This window comes from Crinia signifera, chromosome 4, assembly GCF_055691185.1.
Source record: "Crinia signifera chromosome 4, ASM5569118v1, whole genome shotgun sequence".
Lineage (NCBI taxonomy): Eukaryota > Metazoa > Chordata > Amphibia > Anura > Myobatrachidae > Crinia > Crinia signifera.
The window spans coordinates 20562806-20586289 of NC_139220.1; the positions used below are offsets into that span (position 1 = coordinate 20562806).

At 34.5% G+C, this 23484-nt stretch overlaps 1 protein-coding gene across 3 annotated transcripts in view; it reads right to left on the reverse strand.

Annotated features, from left to right (window-relative positions):
* LOC146073840 (protocadherin gamma-B2-like) overlaps positions 1-23484 on the reverse strand; it is a 414290-nt gene that overhangs the window by 385976 nt on the left and 4830 nt on the right. Inside the window, exon 1 of one of the 3 annotated variants that reach the window (XM_083181371.1) lies at positions 18425-20734. The exons of 1 other annotated variant lie outside the window; for it this stretch is intronic. In XM_083181371.1, coding sequence (XP_083037497.1) covers positions 18425-20719 — 2295 coding nt within the window. In that variant the 5' untranslated portion in view covers positions 20720-20734. Of the gene's footprint in view, positions 1-139; positions 2681-18424; positions 20735-23484 lie in introns of those variants that run through there. One more of the 3 variants, XM_083181367.1, reaches the window with a different exon arrangement.

Consider the following 23484-nt stretch of genomic DNA (forward strand, 5'->3'; position numbering starts at 1 on the left):
CCAAACTAATGGACATTTACAGTAACTGCAAAGCCAAAATTGGAAAACAATTATACAGGTTAATATGCAAGACATTTTTTAAAATTAAGGATACAATCCAAAATGTGTGAATTAAATGTAGATTTTTTTATAAGCTCACCTGCAGAAGACTGCAATGTTGCATACTTTCTTCTAGTGTTCCATTCCCATGTCCAGAATCATCAGCATCAATTAGATTTTCCACAGGAGCATTTTGACTAGGTTTTAAAAATGCAAAGTCCCTTTCAGATGAGTCCAAAGCCACACACACATTGTAAGAGTATGGAAAAGGTAATGATCCATCACTATACATGGAGAGCATCATAGGATCAACTGGAGGATACAAGTTTGTACTTAGAGATCCAAAAGTTGGTAAAGATTTTGATTCCTTGCATTTCGATACAGTGACCAAAATCACAGTCACAATAAATAAGAAAGAAATCAATGCTACGGCAATTACCAAGTAAATTTGCAAATTTGATTTCGGCTCTTCATTATGGATTTCTTTGATGAGTTTAGGAACCACCTGTTGAAAGCTGTCTGCAACAACAAGAGTTAAGGTGACTGTAGCCGATCGAGCGGGGACTCCATTGTCTTTAACCATCACCACAACCTTGTGATTCAATATATCTTTTTCTTCAAAGACACGTGATGTCTTGATCTCACCCGTGTGCTGACTGATTGTAAAATGAGATGGTTCTGACATGTGAACGAAATGATAAGAAAGCCAAGAATTATGTCCAGAGTCTTCATCTACTGCAATTACCTTAGTTATTAAAGAATTTTGTTCAGATGCAAAGGGCACCATCTCAAACATGGTTGATCCACTACTTTCAGGAGTTGGGTATAAGATTTTGGGTGCATTATCATTTTGATCTACTATCCGTATAATCAATGTAGCATTACTATTCAGAGATGGAGACCCATTGTCTCTAGCAGTTACCTGTATCATAAACTCAGTATTTTGCTCATAATCAAATGATCTCTGAGCATAAAGAATCCCAGTCTCTACATTGATGGACAGATAAGAGGACACTGGGAGATCTTCTGTACTTGTGCTGGAAAAGGAATATATAATTTTAGCATTGTCCCCAGTATCAGGGTCTGATGCTTGTACACTGTATATTGAGGCTCCGGGTAAGTTGTTCTCTGGCACATAAGCAACATAAGTAGATTTCATAAATATTGGTGGATTGTCATTAACATCTGAGATCTCTAATCTGATTGTTGTTGTACTGGAAAGTCGGGGAGAACCTCTGTCATTAGCTAAAATGGTGATGTTATAACCTGATACTTTCTCTCTGTCCATAGTGTTTCTTGTAACAATTCTGAAGTACTTAGCAGAAGATGAAATTAACTGAAACGGCGCATTCTCAACAATTTGACATTCAATATCTGCATTGTCACCAGAATCTTGATCATGAACTTTAATTAGTGCTATCACTGTGCCTGGTGAAGAATCCTCAGGTATAGGAGTGCTTAATGAGGTGATAGATATTTTTGGAGCATTGTCATTCTCATCAATAACTTCAATTAGTACCTTGGAATGGTCCACAAAGCCACCTCCATCCTTAGCTTGAATAGACAGTTCATAATTTTTTGTCACCTCAAAATCTAAGAAAGTTCTTATTTTAATCTCACCATGTGCATTTATGCTAAACATTCCAGTATGATGGATATCTCCTTCTGCATTTTTGGTAAATGAATATGTAATTTGCGCATTAGAGCCTTCATCTTTGTCACTTGCACTTACATGCAGTATAGTAGAATTTACTGGAGTATTTTCACTTATACTTATTTTATAGACTGGTTGTAAAAATACAGGGAGATTATCATTGGCATCATTAACAATTATCCTTATTAGAGCAGTCCCAGATCTCACTGGGTTTCCTCCATCCAAGGCTGTTAAAATTAATTCATGAATATTTTGTGTCTCTCGATCTAAAGGTTTCTCTAGCACAATTTTTGGAAGTTTACTCCCATCTGGGTTGCTGCTTTCACTCAGTGTAAAATGCTGATTGTCACTGAGCCTGTATGTCTGCACTGAATTAATACCAATATCTGGATCTTCAGCATTATGCAATGCTAACTGTGTTCCTGGTGAAGTAGATTCACTTATTTCTAGAATAACTGGATTGCTAAAAAACACTGGAGAATTGTCATTTACATCCTGAATTTCCACATTGATACTAAAAACATTTAAGGGATTTTCAACCACTATATCAAAAATTAGGAAGCAGGTAACTGCTGCCCCACACAGTGTCTCTCTGTCTATCCTGTCCTTAACATATAGATTTCCATTTTCATTATTTATATAAAAACATTTCTCTGAAACATGTGATTCAATTCTCAGTTTTCTAGATGAGAGCTGTTTAATATCTAATCCAAGGTCTTCTGCAATATTTGCTATAACTGAGTCTTTTCTCATCTCTTCTACAATAGAATAATGAGTCTGAGCAGAGACTGAATGACACAGCCATGATAATAAGAAGGAAAAGGTTACTTGCCATTTGATTCCTTTTTCTTTTTGTGATTGTTGCTTGATTTCAACCATTTTTAAAATAATAGATTTTCTTTTAAATCCAGATGAAAAAAAAAATGTTTAAATACATTCAAATAGTAATCATTCCTTTTAGGCATAGAATCCAGAAAATGGCTGTGTGTCTTCTTGCAGAGCTGCAGTGTGTGAGATTGATGAAAATACCAGTGGATCTCCAGCTCTGTATTTTTCTTTTTATTGGTGAATAGCGGCGCTCAGAGGCGCAATTGCTGAACTGCAGGTTTTTAAAATATCCTGTATTATAACAAATTCTTTCTGCATACTTAAATTAGTACACTAAATTTTCTTTAAAAACAGGACAAGAAATGTTTAATAATAGAAAAATCATAACCTTGCCATTGAAGTTTTTACACAGTTGTATCCTTTAGAAAATGTATGCGATCATAGTCTTGCCATTGAAGTTTTTACACAGTTGTATCCTTTACAAAATGTATGCGATCATGTCCTTGCCATTGAAGTATCTACACAGTTGTATCTTTTACAAAATGTATGCAATCATAACCTTGCCATTGAAGTATCTACACAGTTGTATCTTTTACAAAATGTATGCGATCATGTCCTTGCCATTGAAGTATCTACACAGTTGTATCCTTTACAAAATGTATGCGATCATGTCCTTGCCATTGAAGTATCTACACAGTTGTATCTTTTACAAAATGTATGCGATCATGTCCTTGCCATTGAAGTAAATACACAGTTGTATCCTTTACAAAATGTATGCGATCATAGCCTTGCCATTGAAGTATCTACACAGTTGTATCCTTTACAAAATGTATGCGATCATGTCCTTGCCATTGAAGTAAATACACAGTTGTATCCTTTACAAAATGTATGCAACAGTAGTTAAAATATAAAGCAACATCATGATATACAACACCTGCTATCACAGTTTTGGAGCAGTGCTTTTAAAATTTTGGCTAATGTTTTGTAATCATAAAAGTAAAAATAAAGTCTAAAAAAGTTTGTATGAACATAGGAGAGGGCAAGAGATATATATTTATTCTTATTATTTTTATCCCACAAGGGATTCACTGTGCACAATTACAGAGTACATAAACAAATATGCAAACCAAGAACACAGGAAATTACAGTTCAAGACAGTATACTATAGACCAGCGGTTCTCAAACTGTGGGTCCTGACCCCCAAGTGGGTCCCGACCTTCTCAGTATGGGGTCGCAACTATTCAAAAATCTGTTGAATTGTTTATTTTAGACTCCTCCCATCATGTTATGCCTCCACAATGCTGCCATGCAGGTGCTCTCTGATGACTACACATGTTATGTGATCTTCTGCAGTAACTTTCTGGGGTCCCGTAATTATTTTTATTGTCAGATGGGGTCCCAGAGCAAATAGTTTGAGGACCCCTGCTATAGACTATATAAAAAACACTGAAATAAGGGGGTAATTCTGCTTTGATGGGACTGGGCTGAATTTGGCCCCGTTCTGAAGGTGGTGGGGGTCTGCGCATGTGCATATTTGCACATGTGCAGATCCCGGGAGTAAACGGCTTTAGTGAGTCTTACACTCGCTGAAGCCGTTCGCTCCCGCGATTTTAAAAGTCACAGAGTTTAAATATAAGAACTATCTATCTGTCTATATCTGTCTATATCTGACATTGCTGGACTAGTTCACTGACTTTTCTTTCCCTTACTTCAGTCTTAATTATTCATGTTCATTAAAATCAACACACATTTTGATTTACAGTAGGTTACAAGTAACAAACTTAGGGGAATATTCTGGTTCACACGCAAAGGAAAATTCACTCTCTAACGGACAAAACCATGTGCACTGCAGGTGCAACAGATGTAACATGTGCAGAGAGAGTTAGATTTTGGTGCTATTTTGTTTCTGTGCAGGGTAAATACTGGCTGCTTTATTTTTACACTGCAATATAGATCAGTTTGAAGTACAAACCCCACCCAAATCTAACTCTCTCTGCACATGTTACACATCTGCCCCACTGGCAGTGCATATGGTTTTTTACATTAGAGAGTGAATTTGCCTTTGCCAATAACCTCCTATCTGTTTTACATGTTCCATGATTCAAAATACAGAGAGCGTTTTAAAAATTATATTTAAAACTCAATACAAAGTATTAGATTTAAGATGAATCAAAATGTTCCTAAACCTATATTTTAAATAGTGCGTTTAGAATTTACATGAAACATTTACTCTTCACTGCAGTTTTCACAATTGTTATTCATTTATAGATTTTCTGTAAAATGTGCAAAATCTACAATTATTGACATGAAAAATGTTATGAGCTTCATTAAATGCTTGTAGTATATTGCCCTACAGTATGTATTCAGCACCAGTTGTTTAACGGAGGAGAGGACCAATGTGCAAACTTTATGATGGCCTCCTCTTCTCTGTCTCACAGGAGACTCCAGAAGCATTGGTGTTTCCAATGACTAATCTCTATCATGCATATGTAGCTCTCAAGAAACATGGTGGGCTCCACATTCCTTGTGACAAATCTCTACTGCATATGTGCAAATCACCAGGAAAATGACCACAACACTGTTTTCTCAATGATTTCTGCTGCAGTACCAACATGGGACTCGAGAGTGGTGTGTGGTGTGGGCCCCTATTATAAATATGTCTATGGTAATCAGCCACATGAGGCTATAATTTATCATCTTCGGTACATTTTCAAAAATACATCTTGTCAATATTTCTGGTGGATTTTATTTTAATATTATTATAAGCGGGAGAGTAATATGTTTTATAGAAGACATTGAAAGAAAAAACATTGCAACTTCTCCAATGAGAAGAATAAGATATGTACTGAACACATAGTAAGGGAAGAAAAAATAGTCAAATATACCTCTTTCACACAGAAATGCGAATTCCCGAGGCAAGCATTTTTATCGGTAGCTTACTATTCAACCTGGGACCTTTGCTTGTGTGAATTTGTCAAAAATCCCAGGTCTTCAGCCATTGTTTTTAGCAGGGTTAAAAACCTGGTCATTTTGACATGGTTTGACCCTTTCACACAGAAGCAATACCTGTGTTGATCAGTAAATTACCAGATAGAAATGTCTGACCATGTAATGTGCTTTTCTGTGTGAAAGGGGGTGAGACTGGAAACAGCAAAATGACCTAACATTCAAATAACAGATAAAAGCTGGGATCTAGGATTATTTCTGTGTGAAAATGGTATTAATAAGAGGAGATGCTATTTTTTTAATTAGGGTAATTTTGATTTTGGGTCTCTTCATATAAATAAATTATCTATAAAGAAAAATGTATCTTTTGCTCCATCGAACAAGACTGATACTTTTAGAACCTATATTAATGATTATGATATGATGATGAATTAACATGTAACTTATTCTACAAAAAGAACTTCATTTTTAGAAATTCCTAAAATACCTCTTAACTGGTCTCTAAATTTTAAGACTGTATATGATGCACACATTGAAAGAAAAATTCTAAACTGAAAATTTCCACAAACTTGATAACTTGATAAAATTGTGCAAAAAATACGATCCTAATTTGTCAACTAAAAAAAGACTACTGGTGAACTATCAATTAAATGCGAGACAGTTATCATTGGCACTGAATATTAACTAAAGTTGTGTCATGCATCTTACAGTACTGAAGTTTAAATACAAAATCAACATTTGATTGTGAAATAAAATGAAACAATGTTTGCTGATGCATACAGTATAAGTGCTCATAGAAAAAAGTAATTTTGTGTTTCTTCGAGAATGATCTGAGAGCTCCAAACATTGTTTGGTCCCATGATGGAGGTGAATAGCTGTCACTCCTCTCCCCCCCGAGCAACTCAGCAGCGGCCGCCGCAATGCCCCCCTTCAGATGGACAGCTAGCGCAGGCTGACCCCACCGTCTCCCCCTGTGGAGTGACGCATTGCACCGGGCAACCCCACCCCTTCCCATCCCCCCTGTGGAGCAACTGCGGCAGCCACGCCGCATCGCATCGCATCACCCCCCTATGCTGCGGACGCATCGCAAAGTTCCTCCCCATGGGGCGGGTGAGTGCCGGGGCGCCCCCCACCTAGGGCGCTCTGATAGCTTGCACCAACCCTGGTCACATATTTTTTTTTACAAATACTGACCATCTCTGTCAATACATCTCACAAGCACTGACATAAATGAGATATGACATACTGTAGGAATATGAGTCCTAGTAATAATGCCAGCTGCCTTATGACCACTATATAGTTAAATCATCAAATAGAAAGGAAGTCAATTTCTACAGAGTAAGTTTAATGTTAATACTAATTAAACATCATTTAAATATATAATAATGATTTTTTTGTATTTAATGTATGTTCACATATCAAACCAACATTGTTCACACATTTAAATAAATACAGTAGAGATGTTTTCATTACGGGACTGAAAAAAACATGGAATCATATATTAGTTAGTTACTCAGGACACAACTCAAGATATATGACTTAAAACTACCTATATACAGTATGGCTGCTACTAGTCCCTAGTCCTACTTCCTTATAAATCTTCATTGCCACATCCAGAATCTTTAGTATCAATAAGATTGTCCACAGGTACATTTTAACTTCTTCTTAGAAATTTAAAGTCACTTTTAGATGAGTCCAAAGCCACACACACATTGTAAGAGTATGGAAAAGGTAAAGATCCATCACTGTACATGGAGAGCATTCTGAGGTCAATTGGAGGATATAACTTTTTAATTAGAGATCCAAAAGTTGGTAAAAATCTGATTCTTGCATTTTGATACAATGACCAAAATGATAGTTCCAAAAAATAACAGAGAAATCAGTGCTCAGGCAATTACTAAGTAAACATGTAAATTTGACTGTCAATCTTCATTATTGATTTGACTGATCAATTTAGGGATAATCTGTTTTAAGCTATCACTACAACAATAAGCATTAAGATAACTGTAACAAATAAAGAGGGGTCTCCATTGTCTTTAACCATGACCACAATCTTGTAATTCAATATATTATTTTCCTGAAAGACATGTGATGTACTGATTTCACCTCATGTACAGAGTCTGCATCCACTGCAACCACCTTAGTTATTAAAGTACCTTGTTCAGAGCCAAAAGAGACTATTTCAAACATTTAATGATCTACTACTTTCAGGTGCAGGGTACAGAATTTTTGGTGCATTCTCATTCTGATCCACTATTCAAATTCTAAATTTAGAATTTTTATTCAGAGATGGGGATCCATTGCCAGATGGCATTTACTTGTATTAGAAACTCACTGCTGATCACAATCAAATTATCTATGAGCATAGAGAACCCCAGTGATTATAATTTATGATGTTTATGATGATGGAAAAATAAAATTACACGAGTAGATCTTCTGTATTTTTGCTGACTAGTGAATAATTCATAATTGTAGCTTTGTGTCCAATATCAATATCCAAAGCTTGAATACTTAATATTAAGGCTCCTGGTAAGTTGTTCTCTGGCACATTGTTAACATAAGTAGACTTGATGAATATTGGTGAGTTGCCATCAACATCTGATATTTCCAGTGTTATGGTTCCTCTACTGGGGATATCCTTTTAATTGTACTATTATAAAAATATAGTTTCTCCCTGTCCATTGTGTTTGTTGTTACTAATCTGTAGTATTTAGCAGATAATGGACAATGCATTTTCTGAGTAATATGACAGTCAATATCTGCATTATCTCCAGAATCTTGATCATGAACTTCAGTTAGAAATATCACTGTGCCAGGTGAAGAATTCTATAGGATAAGAGTACTTAATGAGGGGACAGATAACTCAGGTACATTGCTGTTCTCATCGCTACTTCAATCAGTACTTTGAAATAGTCCACAAAGCCACCACCATCCTTAGCATGTACATACTCAAAATATATATATATATATTTTTATAACCCGGTTGACTAAATATTGGCAACTGTGACAATAGTCTTAATTAAAGTAGTACCAAACTTCACAGAATTTCTTCAATCCCAGCCTATTACATTGTTTTCATAAATGGTTAGTGTCTCATGATCTAAAGGTTTATCTAACAGAATTTTGGGAAGTTTACCTCCATCTGGGTTGCTGCTTTCACTCAGTGTAAAATGCTGATTGTCACTGAGCCTGTATGTCTGTACTGCGTTCATACCAATTTCTGGATCTTCAGCATTATGCAATGCTATCTCTGTTCCTTGGAAAGTAGATCCACTTATTTCTAGAATAACTAGATTGCTAAAAAAACACTGGAGAATTGTCATTTATATTCTGAATTTCTATTGTGACACTAAAAACATTCAAAGGATCTTCAACCACTACATCAAATGTTAGGAAGCAGGTAGCTTATGTGTCACTTAGTATCTCCCTGTTTATCCTATCCTTGACATAAGATATCAATTGTCAATATTTGTATAAAAATATCTCTATGACACACATGATACAAGTCTTAGTTTCTAGATGAGAGCTGTTTAATTTCCAATCCAAAGTCGGTTGCAACATTTTCTATAACAGTGTCTTTTCTCATCTCTTCTACAATAGAATAATGAGTCTGAGCAGAGACTGAATGACACAGCCATGATAATAAGAAGGAGAATGTTACCTGCCATCTGATTGTTTTGCATTTCTCTGCAATGATGTTTGATCTCAGCCATTATCATTCACTAAGTTCTTTCCAGAAAGAAAAAAAAAATAACGACTTTTTCAAAGAATAAATGAAAACATTATGAATTAATTTAAATGCTGATTCTTTATTCTGTGGAAGAATAGGGAAATCCAGAATGATGATGATTCTGTTCCTGCAGATCTGCAGTATGTGTAAATGATGAAAATACCAGTGGATCTCCAGCTCTGTATTATTCTTCTTATTGGTGAACAGTGGCAATCAGAGGTACAATTGCTGAACTGCAAGCCCGAGAATGTATTTATTTTTATTGTACAATTTAATCATGTCACAAAAAAAGAAGAAAAAAGGTTTCCTACAAGGGTCACTCAAAGCTGGCTATGTATGCTGTTTAGCATTTATTTGTCATATTTGTCATATTTCAATATAGTGTCCTAAGAAAAGGTGTAACAAAATTTAACTTTTTTTTGTGCTGTGAATATGATTAAAAAATACGCTTCGGGATGGCATTGATAGTGAGGTGGCATTAACAACGGTGGGCCATTTAACATAGTAATTACCCATCAGGGTGGGTGTACAATAAAAAATCGGGTCTGGGGGGGCATTTAACATAGGAATCAGGCATCTGGGTGCCTGTACAATTAAAAATCGGGTCCAATCGTGTTGCATCGCATGCGATATGATTGCATGTGATGCGATCCGACGTGATTTTTTGCCCTGCGATGAAAAAATCGGGCGCCCAGATAATATACAAGTACCCAAAACACAAACAAAATATTCTACATATATGCAGCTATAGTTTCTAGCCCAACATACTGTATCAATGAGTTATTGTTAAAGCTGACTTCACATATTTAAGTTTTTCACACTTTGGTATCTATTTTCTAATCACTGAATAACTTATAACTAACGCACTAATAACAAAGTAATTTTGGTGAACAGCACTATACACTCTATGTGTTTGACTAATTTATGCGTGACACTTTGGATTCGTGGACCATTTTGTGTGTTTTGATTTGGTGTGTGTATTATTCTGGAAGGACAATATAATCGTCTTATCCCCTGGGTGGAAAAATTGGATATGGTTGCGCCGGTGTGCAGCCATAATTCCTCAAAACAGAAAAAAATAAACAAAAACAGCCTTATCATTTTAATATGTATAATGTATCTAGTTCTGTATTCTTCTCTATCTTTGTGAACAGATTCTGAACTGCATCATAAATGCTAAATTCAAGTAAAATTCATTCCAAAAGAGTAGAAAAAAAATAAACAAACAAACAGACAAAAACCTTATCATTCAAATATTCATAATATTTTATATAGCATGTCTTTAGCAATGGTTTCTAACTAAACATAGCAATATGGTAAGGACATAATATTTTGAGCAGCATGGTAGGGTCATCATTTTTGTAATAGAGCTAATTAATCTTTAATATGTTTTTTCTGAGAGTTGTAAATATAAAAATATTATACATAATAATAGAAAATGTATGGTCTAGTGCAAATATTCTGATAAATATCAAGATTAATGCTCTGCAAAACCTATTCAAATTGATGATGATTGCATTTGAAAAGAAAAAACGTCTAAGTCAAAATCCTAAGAAATACTCTATACATGTTTTCTAGACTCATGGAAATGTACTGTAAATAGTTTTTTTTAAATACATTTTAAAATAAACAATACTTCTACATTGCTGTCTATAAAAATAATCACAAAGTTGTATACTATATACATTCATTGAATAGCATTTATAGTGTGCTGCATTTTTTTTATTGTTTTCAGATTTTCAACAAATCTTTCCATAATGCAGCAAGCAAAATATGAAAAAGCACTTCAAATCTTTTAAAATCTTTCAACTGAAATAGAACTGCCAGTATTTTTGTACATTTTACATCACTTCTATGATTGCTTATGATTGATAACCAGTTACAATCATTAGCTTTTCTAGAGCAATAACACAAATGTAAAAAAAATTGTAAAAGAAAATTTAAACATAGACTTTTAGTCAAGTCTATAAAACAACTAATTGCAAAGTGTTTAAATTATTCACAATAATTTACCAAATGCTTATTTTCTATTTAGTTTTATTGTAATCATTGTATAAGTGTGTTTTGATTATTGGATACTTTTAAACAGATGGCAATTAACGATTGATTGTAAAGGATATATAAGGAAAGAGAGCATAAGTTTTACAACACAGTTTTAAAATATCTTTATCAGCATACAGTACAGTATGTGCTGAAATAAATAAATAATATAAAATGTATATACTAAGGCATATTTTAGATTGCTTAATGTATTATTAATTAAATCAAATCAACCATTTCTAGAATAACTAAATTATGAAAAAAACGCAGGATAATTATCATTTATACTGTATCCTGAACATCTATTTTGACAATGAAAATATTTTATTGATTTTAAACCACTACATAAAAGGTTAGGACGCAGGAATCTGCTGATCCACACAGTGTCTCTCTGTCAATTCTATGCTTAACATAAAGATTTTCATTTTCAATATTTCTATAGAATTATTTTTCTGAGACATGTGATACAATTCTCAGTTTTCTAGATGAGAGCTGCTTTATATCTAATCCAAGGTATTTGCTATAACATAGTCTTTCTCATCTCTTCTACAATAGAATAATGAGTCCAAGACTGAATGACACAGCCATGATAGTCAGTTGGAAAATATGACTTGTAGGGGTGGATTGAGAACTAAAAGAGGTCCTGGAAAAATATCTGGAAGTGGCCTCATGTGGGCTACACCAAATAAAATGTAGCCTGAGCTAAAACCAAAATAGGCACTTCACCTGTGTGGAAGCTGTTGGTTTCAATATGATTGGCACTCTAGTGTCCACCAGACTGTTAAGCTGCTGTGACAAACCATAAACCTAAACATTTTAAATAATACCCCACTTCCCCCCACTGACACTCACCATGGACCCCTAAACCACAAACAACTGATTAACACAATCCCCTGAATATCACTTGTGATATAATATCACTTCTAATATAACAAATCCCTACTCCTCCCCCAGTGGAGCCCAGAAATACCCCAGAAATTGATGCACCCACATATAACACCCACTCCTGTTCCTTTAACAGATATTAATATGGCTATAGATGGGTGCTCACAACAATGGACACCCATATATATAAACAATTGCTGCTACTCAATGATTTTGTTATACACACACAGAAACATATTGTACACACACATGATGTAATATATATACAGATATGATCAATATAAATATTTATTCTACAGCCTTAATTAATCAATGAGAAAATGTTAAGGGGCATACACATGGGGCAATAGTAGCCCATTTTCTAAGCGATCTGACGAGATGGTTTACAAAGTAAGCACAGATTGCTCTGTCTGTTTGACCCATTGTGACAGGAACGCATGGTCCTGTGCATTGCCATCGCTAGCTCAGATCTTTAATACATGTACTGGTTAGTACAGATCGCCCATACACCCATCACCACATATGTATGGGCGATCTAGCAAGCCATGTTTGCTGAGTGATCTGACTATCCTAGATTGCTTAGCACACCAAATCACCCTGTGTGTATGAGCCCACAGCCTTTTTTAAATCAATAACGAAGCAATACTACATAGCTCAAGCAAATAAAACATTTCATTTTGATAGTGAACATATACAGAATATTGTAAGCTACTGTATATATCAATGTACACTATATTAATGCAGTAGACAATGTGCAATTATGTGTGTGCTTGATCACACACACACGCATAGTATTTGTGAAAGTGATTAACAGTTTGAGACAACATTCATTACACATTGTTAAACATAATAATGGAGCTTTTTAGGGTCGACAAACTCATGAGGAATTTGATAAATGAATAAAATGTGTATTTGATCTGTTCTTTTGTAGTCTATTCTTATTTCTTAAATCTTCCCCTTAATCTCTAGCTCTGTGAATATATTAAATGTACAGTCTTTTCTAACCATTAAGCATTTTTTTAAATTCTAAAGTATCAATATAAATGTCCGCATTACATTTTGATTAGGATGTAATTACCGGTAAATGTTAGAAAAAGGTTATTTTTCTTCTTACTCTTTTTAAGTGAAAATGATAACTCACAGATATTCAGGTGTTTCATATTAAGTACTATATAACATACTTTTTTTTTAAATTTTAAATAGTAGAACATAAATGTATGATGTAATTATTTGTGTTTTTACCTCATATTGTTACATCATAGCATTTAAAAATTGTAGTAAAAATAACAATTTAAATTTAAATTACGCAAGGTACTGTATTTAGGAAAACAAAACTTTTCTGAAAAGTATAATGTTGAATTAAACATACAGATGTGCTCAGGCTCATCCGAGCTTCTATGTCGGGGCAACTCATTTGCCACAAATATTGTGCCTGCCACTATTTATGGGCACATGCATATTCAATTATACAATTGGAATGCATAGTTCCAACATGTGCACGACTAGTCACAGCATGCTGTGGTTTTCACTGCGGTGATGTGTGTGCATTGAGATGGAAAGCTATGTGCCATAGCTTTCCATGGGATGAGCAAAGGTGGCTCCATCTGCAGAGTAACATTTAGTGCTTAAATAATCCTATGTAATAAGTAATAATATCTTATAATGATACACTTTGCATTTAAATAATGTTTGATTTCTTCAAACATTGCTATATTATATTACCATTTCACAAGCTTGTTAATTACAATAAACTATTTTAAAGTCAATACATTCAATATCTTCTTATACATTAAATCCAATTACTTAATGTAACTATATTTAAACTTTTAGATTTAAAATTAATTATTTATTTAAATAAGAATTGTTACAAAAATTGCTCAATTGTGTCTTCTATTTAATAGTTTGGGATTACTTTTTGCATTGATATTCAATATCTTAGTATAGTTGAAAGCATTAATCATCATCAACAACAACAACATTTAAAATGTTGTTGCATAAAAAGGTACTTAGTTTCAGGTAATCCAAAGTCATTTAAACTTGGATGAGCAGAAGAGAGATATATTTCCAGTATTATATCTTATAAAGGTCAATATTGTTTTGTGAAAATAGATATCATTAAAAAAGTTCTTATATTAAAAATGTGTTTTAGAAAAAAATAATACATAGTAAGGTGTTAATGGCTATAGACTTTACTGACAAAATTTAAACAATAGGTTGATATATTTAGTCAGGATTATACTTAATTTATTTTTATTTCTTTCATAAAAATTTATGACAGTTGAATATTAACTGTTCCCAAGAGAGGAAAAAAAACATAGATATTTATTAAAGTCACAATATTTTCTTAAATAATACCTTTTTTTCTACTTTAGTATTTTAGGTGTAATACCTTGAGCCTAATCATAGCTAATCATGTCCCAATAATGCTAGTGTAAACTGTTCTAAGATACAATTAAATGTGTGTATTTAACACATAATATGTATACTGTACTATACAGTAGCTTTAAAAAGTTTACAGCTGCAAAACAACTGATATTCAACTTCATATAGACTAATTAATTTTTCAAAATGAGTAAGAATCTATATTATCCAATGCAGCTTAGAACTGGGTGTTATTTTTTAATATTTCAATGTATATTTTCTTCTGTAAAATGCCATAGATATGTCATAGCTATGATATTGCTTTATAAAACTCAATATATTTGTTATAATGTTTAATTTTATATACTTTAAAGCTTTTTCAAGACATTTATATTATTTTATTACACTGTAATTTATTACTTTTCATTTCATTTGTAGCCCTCCAGCTGTTGTGTAACGGTACATACAGTACCAACATTTTCTAATAGCAAAACAGTGGCAGGGTATGATATAATATGTAGTTCTAAAATACAGTATACAACACATACACTTTTAAAGCATCCACACAATTTATTTTAGTCAAAATGGCCACAAAGTCACAACTGGGTAAAGCCTAAAAAAAAAAGGTTTTGGGATTTCTAGTCAATTTTGCAGTTAACATTTTAAGTGTAATGCAAAATAATAAACATTGACTATAGTGACAATTTTATCTGACTAAATGGGCATTTGCACATCTCTCCATGTGCCACAGTCATGCTGTGCTGTCATAACTCTAAAAGATAATATGTAGTAAAATGTATATTAAAGTGTGTTTATATTTATATGTACAGTATATTAAAAGGTAATATGGATAGCGGAGATGGACGGTGTTTTGCAAAACTAAACTCACTTCCATTTGAAGGCAAATTAATATATTGTAGGATAATAAAAATGGTAAACTAGTAAAATTACCAACTATTCATATGAGAATATATGTTAACATTTGCCATGGTGAGAACGCTTTTCACTTTCTTGCATTTTGAAAACAAAAACAATGCACTTTGAAAAAATGCAAAACCAAGTTCATAACTAAATCACATGATTTTTTTCATTTTTAAACTTTTTTTTATCAGCTATTAAGTACAGAAAGAAAATATTAAACGTCTGCATGCAATGCCCTAATTTCAAATATTAGATATCTTTGTTGAGCATAAAACAGAACCACTGTATTTAGAATTTTTAATTTTAGAATTTTTAGTTTGTTGGGAATATTGTGATGCTGAATAAAAATTCTAAATTCGGTGTGTTGAGAAAATAACTTTGTTGCTTGGTTCTGTTCTACTTTCTCAACAACTGTGCAATTCAACTACTGTAACTAGTTAAATTACAAAAAGCTAATACAGTACATATGATTTGACAATAAAAGATGTGACATTGTCTTTTACTTTATTGTCTACATCTCAAAAGTAATTGCAGTATATATGTCATATTATTAATATAAACACCATTCTTACTCTACTGAAAAATAGATGCTGACATTTCCATCTGAAATTTACAATCCAGAGTTTCTTTGTAGCCATTTTTGTAGATTATTTCGGAGTGGCAAGTATGATGAAAGCATTAAAAGCATAATATTTGTTCCCCAGATATATATTCTCTACTAGAAATTTGAAAGTCACTATATTTTTCATTTCAAGCTAAATTAGTCAAGCAAAATATCTATCAATGATGTTTATCAATGCAACTACTCTACTGGTATATTCATCATTAGACATAGAAGAAATGCTGAAACTGGTGGTTATTAGTGGTGGCTTCAGAGGTGTTGCACTTCAATATTGAAATAGGGAAGTTATACCAATTGCCAGTGAGGCAGTTGGAAAAACAGTATGTGTGCCTTCCCTATTTGAATTTTGAGCCGAACTGCAGCCACACCTCTGGAGCTGCCACTTGTTATGATATAAATGAATGTACAGTATATAAGAATAGTTGGATAAACTACATTATCAGGCAGTCGTGGAATACAATCATTATGGAGACACTGAAATTGCAGTGAATGTTGACAATCACACTAAATCCATGTCCTTATGAGTATCCAGTAACTGCTGCCATGGACTATAAGTCCCAGTGTGCCCTGCCATCATACAGTAACTGCTACTGAGGAGACATGAGAATAATGAGGAGTCCCACCTCCAAATACATGACCTCCATAGAGGGATCCCCCTCATGTCATATGTGACCTTCATGGAGGGATCCCCATCATCCCATCCTTGACTGCTATGGACTAACTTCATCCAAACATACATGACCTCTATGGTGAGATCTCCATCATCTTATACATGATCTCCATCATCCCATACATGATCCCTATGAAGGGAACCCCATCATCTTATACATGACTGCTATGGAGGGACCCCATCATCCCATCTGTGACCACTATGGAGGGATCCGCATTGGCACTTATACTGACAGAGACTATAAGCTCTCAGCATGTCCCTCTCCCCTTACTGACGCCTCTTCCCCAACTATACCTGCGCCAAACCTTTGGGTGCAGCTGGCAATGCTTATTTGATTCTTACTGATGTTACAGAACCTCGTCCATGTCCTGCGCAGCTGGGTACACACCCTCCATAGGTGCGACACGGCAGCTCAATGCATTGTCACATGCTGCACGTAACAACGCTAATTAGCCTAATGAGGACACTCACCAATGTAGCTGGAATTATACTTTTAATCCATCAATAAGTTTATTGCATACATTGAAAACACAACATATCAGTATGCAGACAGAAGGCACACTAATCATTCATCCAGGGCTCCCTAAAAATATCACATAGCCATCAATTACTCTAAATCTATTGATCAATAATCTAACAGACCATAGTGGGGACAACCAGTGACTCATATACAGCATACCAGTGATAACCCCTGCTTAAATAGTTACAAATAAAACAAAATTACCTGTAAATAAAATAAAAAAAAAAATGCTCAAATCACGGAATTGCAGCATAAACCAACCAGAAGTACCATACTTACTACACCTGGACAAATGTATCCTTCAGACCCCTTCCCAAAAAGTCAGTGAAATGTAGCTCATAGGCTACTACAGGCTAAAGGATTCTGGAGCTTGGTAAAAACAACAACATACTGTATATGGGGGCTGCAGTTTGAACTCAAGATAAGAGATTTATTAGATTTCTAATGTGTCCATCCTAATTCCATCTTGGTGATACTTAATATTTGCAGTAAATATGCTTTAATAAATAGGCCCCATAAAACTCAAAGTACAAACTTCCTTCCACATGTCATATTCATGTACTATACTTCACAGAAGAATATTTTGGCACTTTATAAATGAAAAGTAAAAAATAGAATAAAATAAAAACAATTTATCAAAATATTTGAAAATGTATTCAAATCTCATAAAATGTATGTATGAGAAGTAGTTAATACAAATATTTGTAAATGAGAACTAATTTAAAAATAAGTTATATATACTGTAACTGACTGTAAAGCTGTAAAACAGATCTGAGTGGACCAATTGCATACTCACATCAAAATATTTTACTACTGAAGTAATTAGAAATTTACCTTGATTACAATTGACAATTAAAATAGCCTATTTTATTTAGTATTTCATTTTAAAATTGCTTTAATAAATTTGATAAAGTTTTGACAATGCAGCATGAAAACAAAACTGTTCTGAAGCTGGATAACACCTAATGTTGACTTATACTACTATTACAATTAGTTTGACACTATTAATTGTCAGAATAAAAAGATAATCTTGAAAGTAATTAGATCATTGCCTTTCATTATCTACATTAATACTAACTTGGCACACATATTAATAACATGCATTTGATTATTCAAATACAATTAAACATATATAGTTACTTTCATGTACAGTATTAGAAGTATATATTTTTAATCCATAAATAATTGTCGATAAACATTTCACTCACCTCCAGCAGGTTGATGGTTGTTGAAGGTTCTTCAACATTTTCTTTTGCAATTCCTGAATTAACAGCATCAAGAAGACTGTCTATTGGAATATTTGGGTTTGGTTTTAGAAAGCTGAAATCACTTTCACTGGAGTCCAGAGCAACACAAACATCGTAGGACAGTGGAAAGGGCAAACTTGCAGTGCTATATCTAGAAAATAACTGAGGATCCATCTGAGAATAAATGTTTGGATTTATTGAGCTGAAGCTGGTTGATGGTTCATCTTTCCTGCATTTTGACAAAGCAGCTAAAATTACAGTCAACATGAAAAAGAAACAAATCAATGCTAAAGCTACAACTAGATATAACTGGATATTTGATTGTGACTGTACATTTGTTGATTGACTATTGAGTTCTGGAGAAACATGTTGAAAATCCTCTGCAGCAACAAGATTGAAAGTAACAGTAGCCGATAATGAGGGATCACCGTTGTCCTTTACTAATACTGTTAGTCTTTGTCTAAAGCCATCCTTCTCTTGAAAGGTACGTGATGTTCTAATTTCTCCAGTTTTGTGGCCAATAGTAAAATAGGAGGGTTCTGATGTTTGCATAATATGGTAAGAAAGCCAACCATTGTGCCCAGAGTCAGCATCAACTGCCACCACTTTTGTCACTAAATAACCTTGTTCAGAACCAAGAGGAACAATTTCAAACACACCATCACTTTCTAGTGAGGGATAGAGAATTGTTGGTGCATTGTCATTCTGATCTACTACACAAATTTTCAGCGTTGTATTAGTAGCCAGGGATGGTAATCCATTGTCTTTTGCAATTATCTGGATTTGAAATTCTTTCTGGTCTTCATAGTCAAATGATCGTTGTGCATAGAGCACTCCAGTGACTGGGTTAATGGACAAGAAAGAAAATATAGGGAATTTCTCCACATGTGAGCTAACAATGGAATATGTGATTTTACCATTTTCTTCTGTATCAGGATCAGTAGCTTGTGCACTAAAAATGGAGCCTCCAGGCAAATTATTTTCCATAATATAAGCAACATAATTATGCTTCTGAAAAACTGGTGGGTTATCATTTACATCTAATATTGACAAACTGATCATTTTTATCGAAGACAGTGGTGGCGATCCTTTGTCTTTAGCTATTAAAGAAATATTGTAATGTGATGTTGTTTCTCTGTCCATAGCAGCCGTTGTAACAATTTTATAATAATGTCCAGAAGATAATAATAGTTTAAATGGTAATGCATCTTTAATCTCACAGACAACATCACTATTTTGTTCTGAGTCTTTATCATGTATATTAATGAGCGCAACCACTGTACCTGGAAGGGAATCTTCAGAGATTGGAGAAGAAAGGGAATTGAGGGTTATTTCCGGGGCATTGTCATTCATGTCTATTACTTGGACAACCACACTGGCATGAGAAACTAAGCCTCCTCCATCCTGTGCTTGAACAGACATTTCATAAGTTTTTGTTATTTCATAATCCACATTTCCCTTTGTTATTATTTCTCCATTCTTGGAGTCAATTTCAAAAACATTCAATGCATCTTCAGGAATGTTGCTGAAAGAATATGTTATGTCAGCATTTGAGCCTTCATCATTATCATTTGCTTTAACTATAACAACTAGTGTGTTAAAGGGAATATTTTCATTTATTGTTACTTTATATACCTCTTGAGTAAATATAGGAAAATTATCATTTGCATCAGTGACAGATATCTTGACTTCCATAGTACCAGTAAGCATTGGACTACCTCCATCTGATGCTGTTAGGATAAGTTCATAATAACTCTGGGTTTCCCGATCTAGAGGTTTTTCTAAAATTACTTCAGGATATTTGACACCATCAGAATTAGTTTTTTCACCCAATGCAAAATATTGGTTCTCATTAAGCGCATATGATATAATAGCATTTGTACCAAAGTCAGGGTCTCTTGCATTTTGTAACAGAAATCGTGCTCCTTGTGAAGTTGATTCAACAATGTCTAATTTAATGGTTTCAAGATAAAATTTTGGAACATTATCATTTATATCTTGAATTTCAACCTTGACATTGAAAACATTCAAAGGGTTTTCTACCAGCACATCAAAGATTAGAAAGCAGGGATCAGTTGCAGCACATAATGTCTCCCTGTCTATTCTATCTTTTATATACAGATTTCCATTGTCTAATCGAACAGAAAAATATTTCTCTGAAATATGAGAAACAAGACGGAATTGTCTATCAGAAAGTTGCTTAATATTAAATCCTAAATCCTGTGCTAAATTGCCAACAAATGAACCTTTTCTCATTTCCTCAACAATGGAATACTGAATCTGTGCAGAGCATAGGTAACACAATAAAGAAATGATTAAGTAAAATGTTACTTGCCATCCTTTGTATGCATTTGCTTGATAGATATTCATAGTATTCTATTGTGTCCCAAAGCTTTCTTCCAAATTCCTTGTGTACTGTACTGTACCTCAATCCAGAGGAAGCCTTTAGATAATTATATTCCTTTTTGCTTGTTTTTACTTTGGTTGTTGATGATGTGGTAAAAAAATGTCTTTGCCCTAAAGAATATTTTTCAATCCAGTTGAAATAATATACATTCCAAAGTAAAATATTATGCAATGCAAGAAAACCCAGTATATCTGGATTGTGATGGACTAGCAATGGCTGCTTTTGCTTCATGCAGACTTGCAGTGCCTGAGCATACTAGGGAATTCTGTTTTCTGTAAATCTCTCTTCTTAGGTAACAGCGGCGCTCTGAGGTACAAATGTGGAATTGCAGCATAGATGATTTTCTTTTCTAGAATCATTATAATTATAGTTCAAATACAAACTACTGTATGTTAATGTATGTTGATTGAGAAGTGTTCTATGTTCAAAACGTTTGAGGATATTTATGTTTGTAACAGTTGTGCATGGAGGTTTCAATTATTTATTCCAAAAACCAAAGCATGTTTTTAAGAGATTTAAAAAGTGCAGTAGATCAGTAATTATCATAAGTAAAAAAGGATTGTGTATACGTAAGTATATGTTTTTTTAGTAGATAAAAATACAAAATTAAATAGATTTCTTATTAATTCCAAAAACTGTAAAATGTTTCCATGGTTCTACTGTGAATATGTCTAAGTACATAGTAAAAACATTTTATTTGTTTAATATCTACCTACAATACCTATCTATCTACAGTATCTATCTATCTATCTATCTATCTATCTATCTATCTATCTATCTATCTCTATCATACAATGTACACATTAATGCTTTACTTATTTAATTACGCATTCATTCTACATTATTTTAGAGTAGGATAAATTCATTGACTCAAAAATGACAGTGAACTGCATTTCTTTTTAGAGTGTGTTTCTTGCCAGTTAATCACATGACACTGTCATTGATCACATGAAAATGATCAAATGTAATCAAACACTTTTTTTGTTTTCATTTAGCAAACATGAAATGGCTTATTTTCAGCAGTACTTCCTTGGCAGACAAAAAAAAATCACTAACATTTTAGGTATGTTAATGAGTACACTTGTGCAAAGTCCAAATATAGCTCTACCCTCCTTTACATGCTGTAGGAATTACTCCAAATTACTTCATTGTGTATGCACAAAACTATGGATTGCAGCTATTGTGTATTAAATCTTATAATCTGTGTACCTGGTAAATTTTTCACTCATTTTATTTTATCATCAGTTCCGTATTCGGGTACTTGTTTCCTAGCACGGCGCCCACGATTTTAATCTTATGCCATCGTATCGGTGCATGTGATGCGATGCAACCCGATTTTTAATTGTATAGGCACCTTGATGGGTGATTACTATGTTAAATGCACCCCCATTGTTAACGCCACCCCCACTATCAATAGCAACCCGAAGCGTGGCGAGTGCATCGCGCCCGCGAGGGGCGGTGGTACGCATCCTCTGACCTTTTCATACCCCCACTATCCACGTTGGCATGAAGTTGATTTTATATAGTGTGGCGAGCGCAGTGAGCCACCGAGCCCGAAGCGTGGCGAGTGCAGCGTGCCCGCGAGGGGCAGTGGTATGCGTCCTCCAACCTTTTCATACCCCCACTATCCACGTCGGCATGGAGTTGATTTTATATAGTGTGGCGAGCACAGCGAGCCACCGAGCCCGAAGCGTGATGAGCCCCGCGAGGGGATGCGGATTACTTCACATGTATTCAATCCAATTAACAGGCTAAATGGGGAGGGCTCCATCTGTATGTTTGGTTTCAATTACATCATAGCTCTGCATGTATTTTCATTCTATACAAAAAAAGTTTACTTATGAGGCATAAGCTTATCCCATTGCCTGGATCTTATTGCAATTTGGTGCCCCCTTCCCTTAAAAAAAGGTTTGACAATGGCCGGTGGGTCTGGGTCACACTCACAAGAATCAGTGTTCCATCTCACAGTCCAGCAGCAGTGGCAGTTTCACCATTGCATGCTGCGGTACACACTAAGTGGTATTAGACGGGAGTCATCCTGTCCCCTATTCCAGGTGTTAGCAGGGCTCCTGGGATAAAGCCAATTAACTGTACAGTGAATGCACCTCAAAGATCCATTGGAAGAGCAGTAGTCACACTTGTATCACATTGTGAACCACTCAGGTGATTCTGTAAATGCACGTGCCCCCTCGGGACTTTAAGCCCAGAGGCAGGCAACTCCACTGCCTCTGGGAGTTATGCCCCTAGCTCACTTAGACCATGGGCTGTTCCACTCAAGCACACAAAACCATCTCTCTCCCTTCCCTCTCCATCCTCCTTTCTCTCTCTCTCTCTGTATATCTACAGTATATCTATCTATCTATCTATCTATATATATATATATATATATATATACAGAGGGAGACACGTTCATATATGTGGCTCTAGTCGCACCATTCGGCACACTACAGTATGAATGAGAGTGAGATGCTCGTGCACCCCATTCATGGCCATGTGAGTGTGTGAGACACTTGTGCATCCCTGTCTCAGTGACCAGTGTGCCAATGCTACAGATGAGCACTTTTCCATCTGTATATACAATTAAACAGTTTGATCTGGCGTTCACTGCCTATTG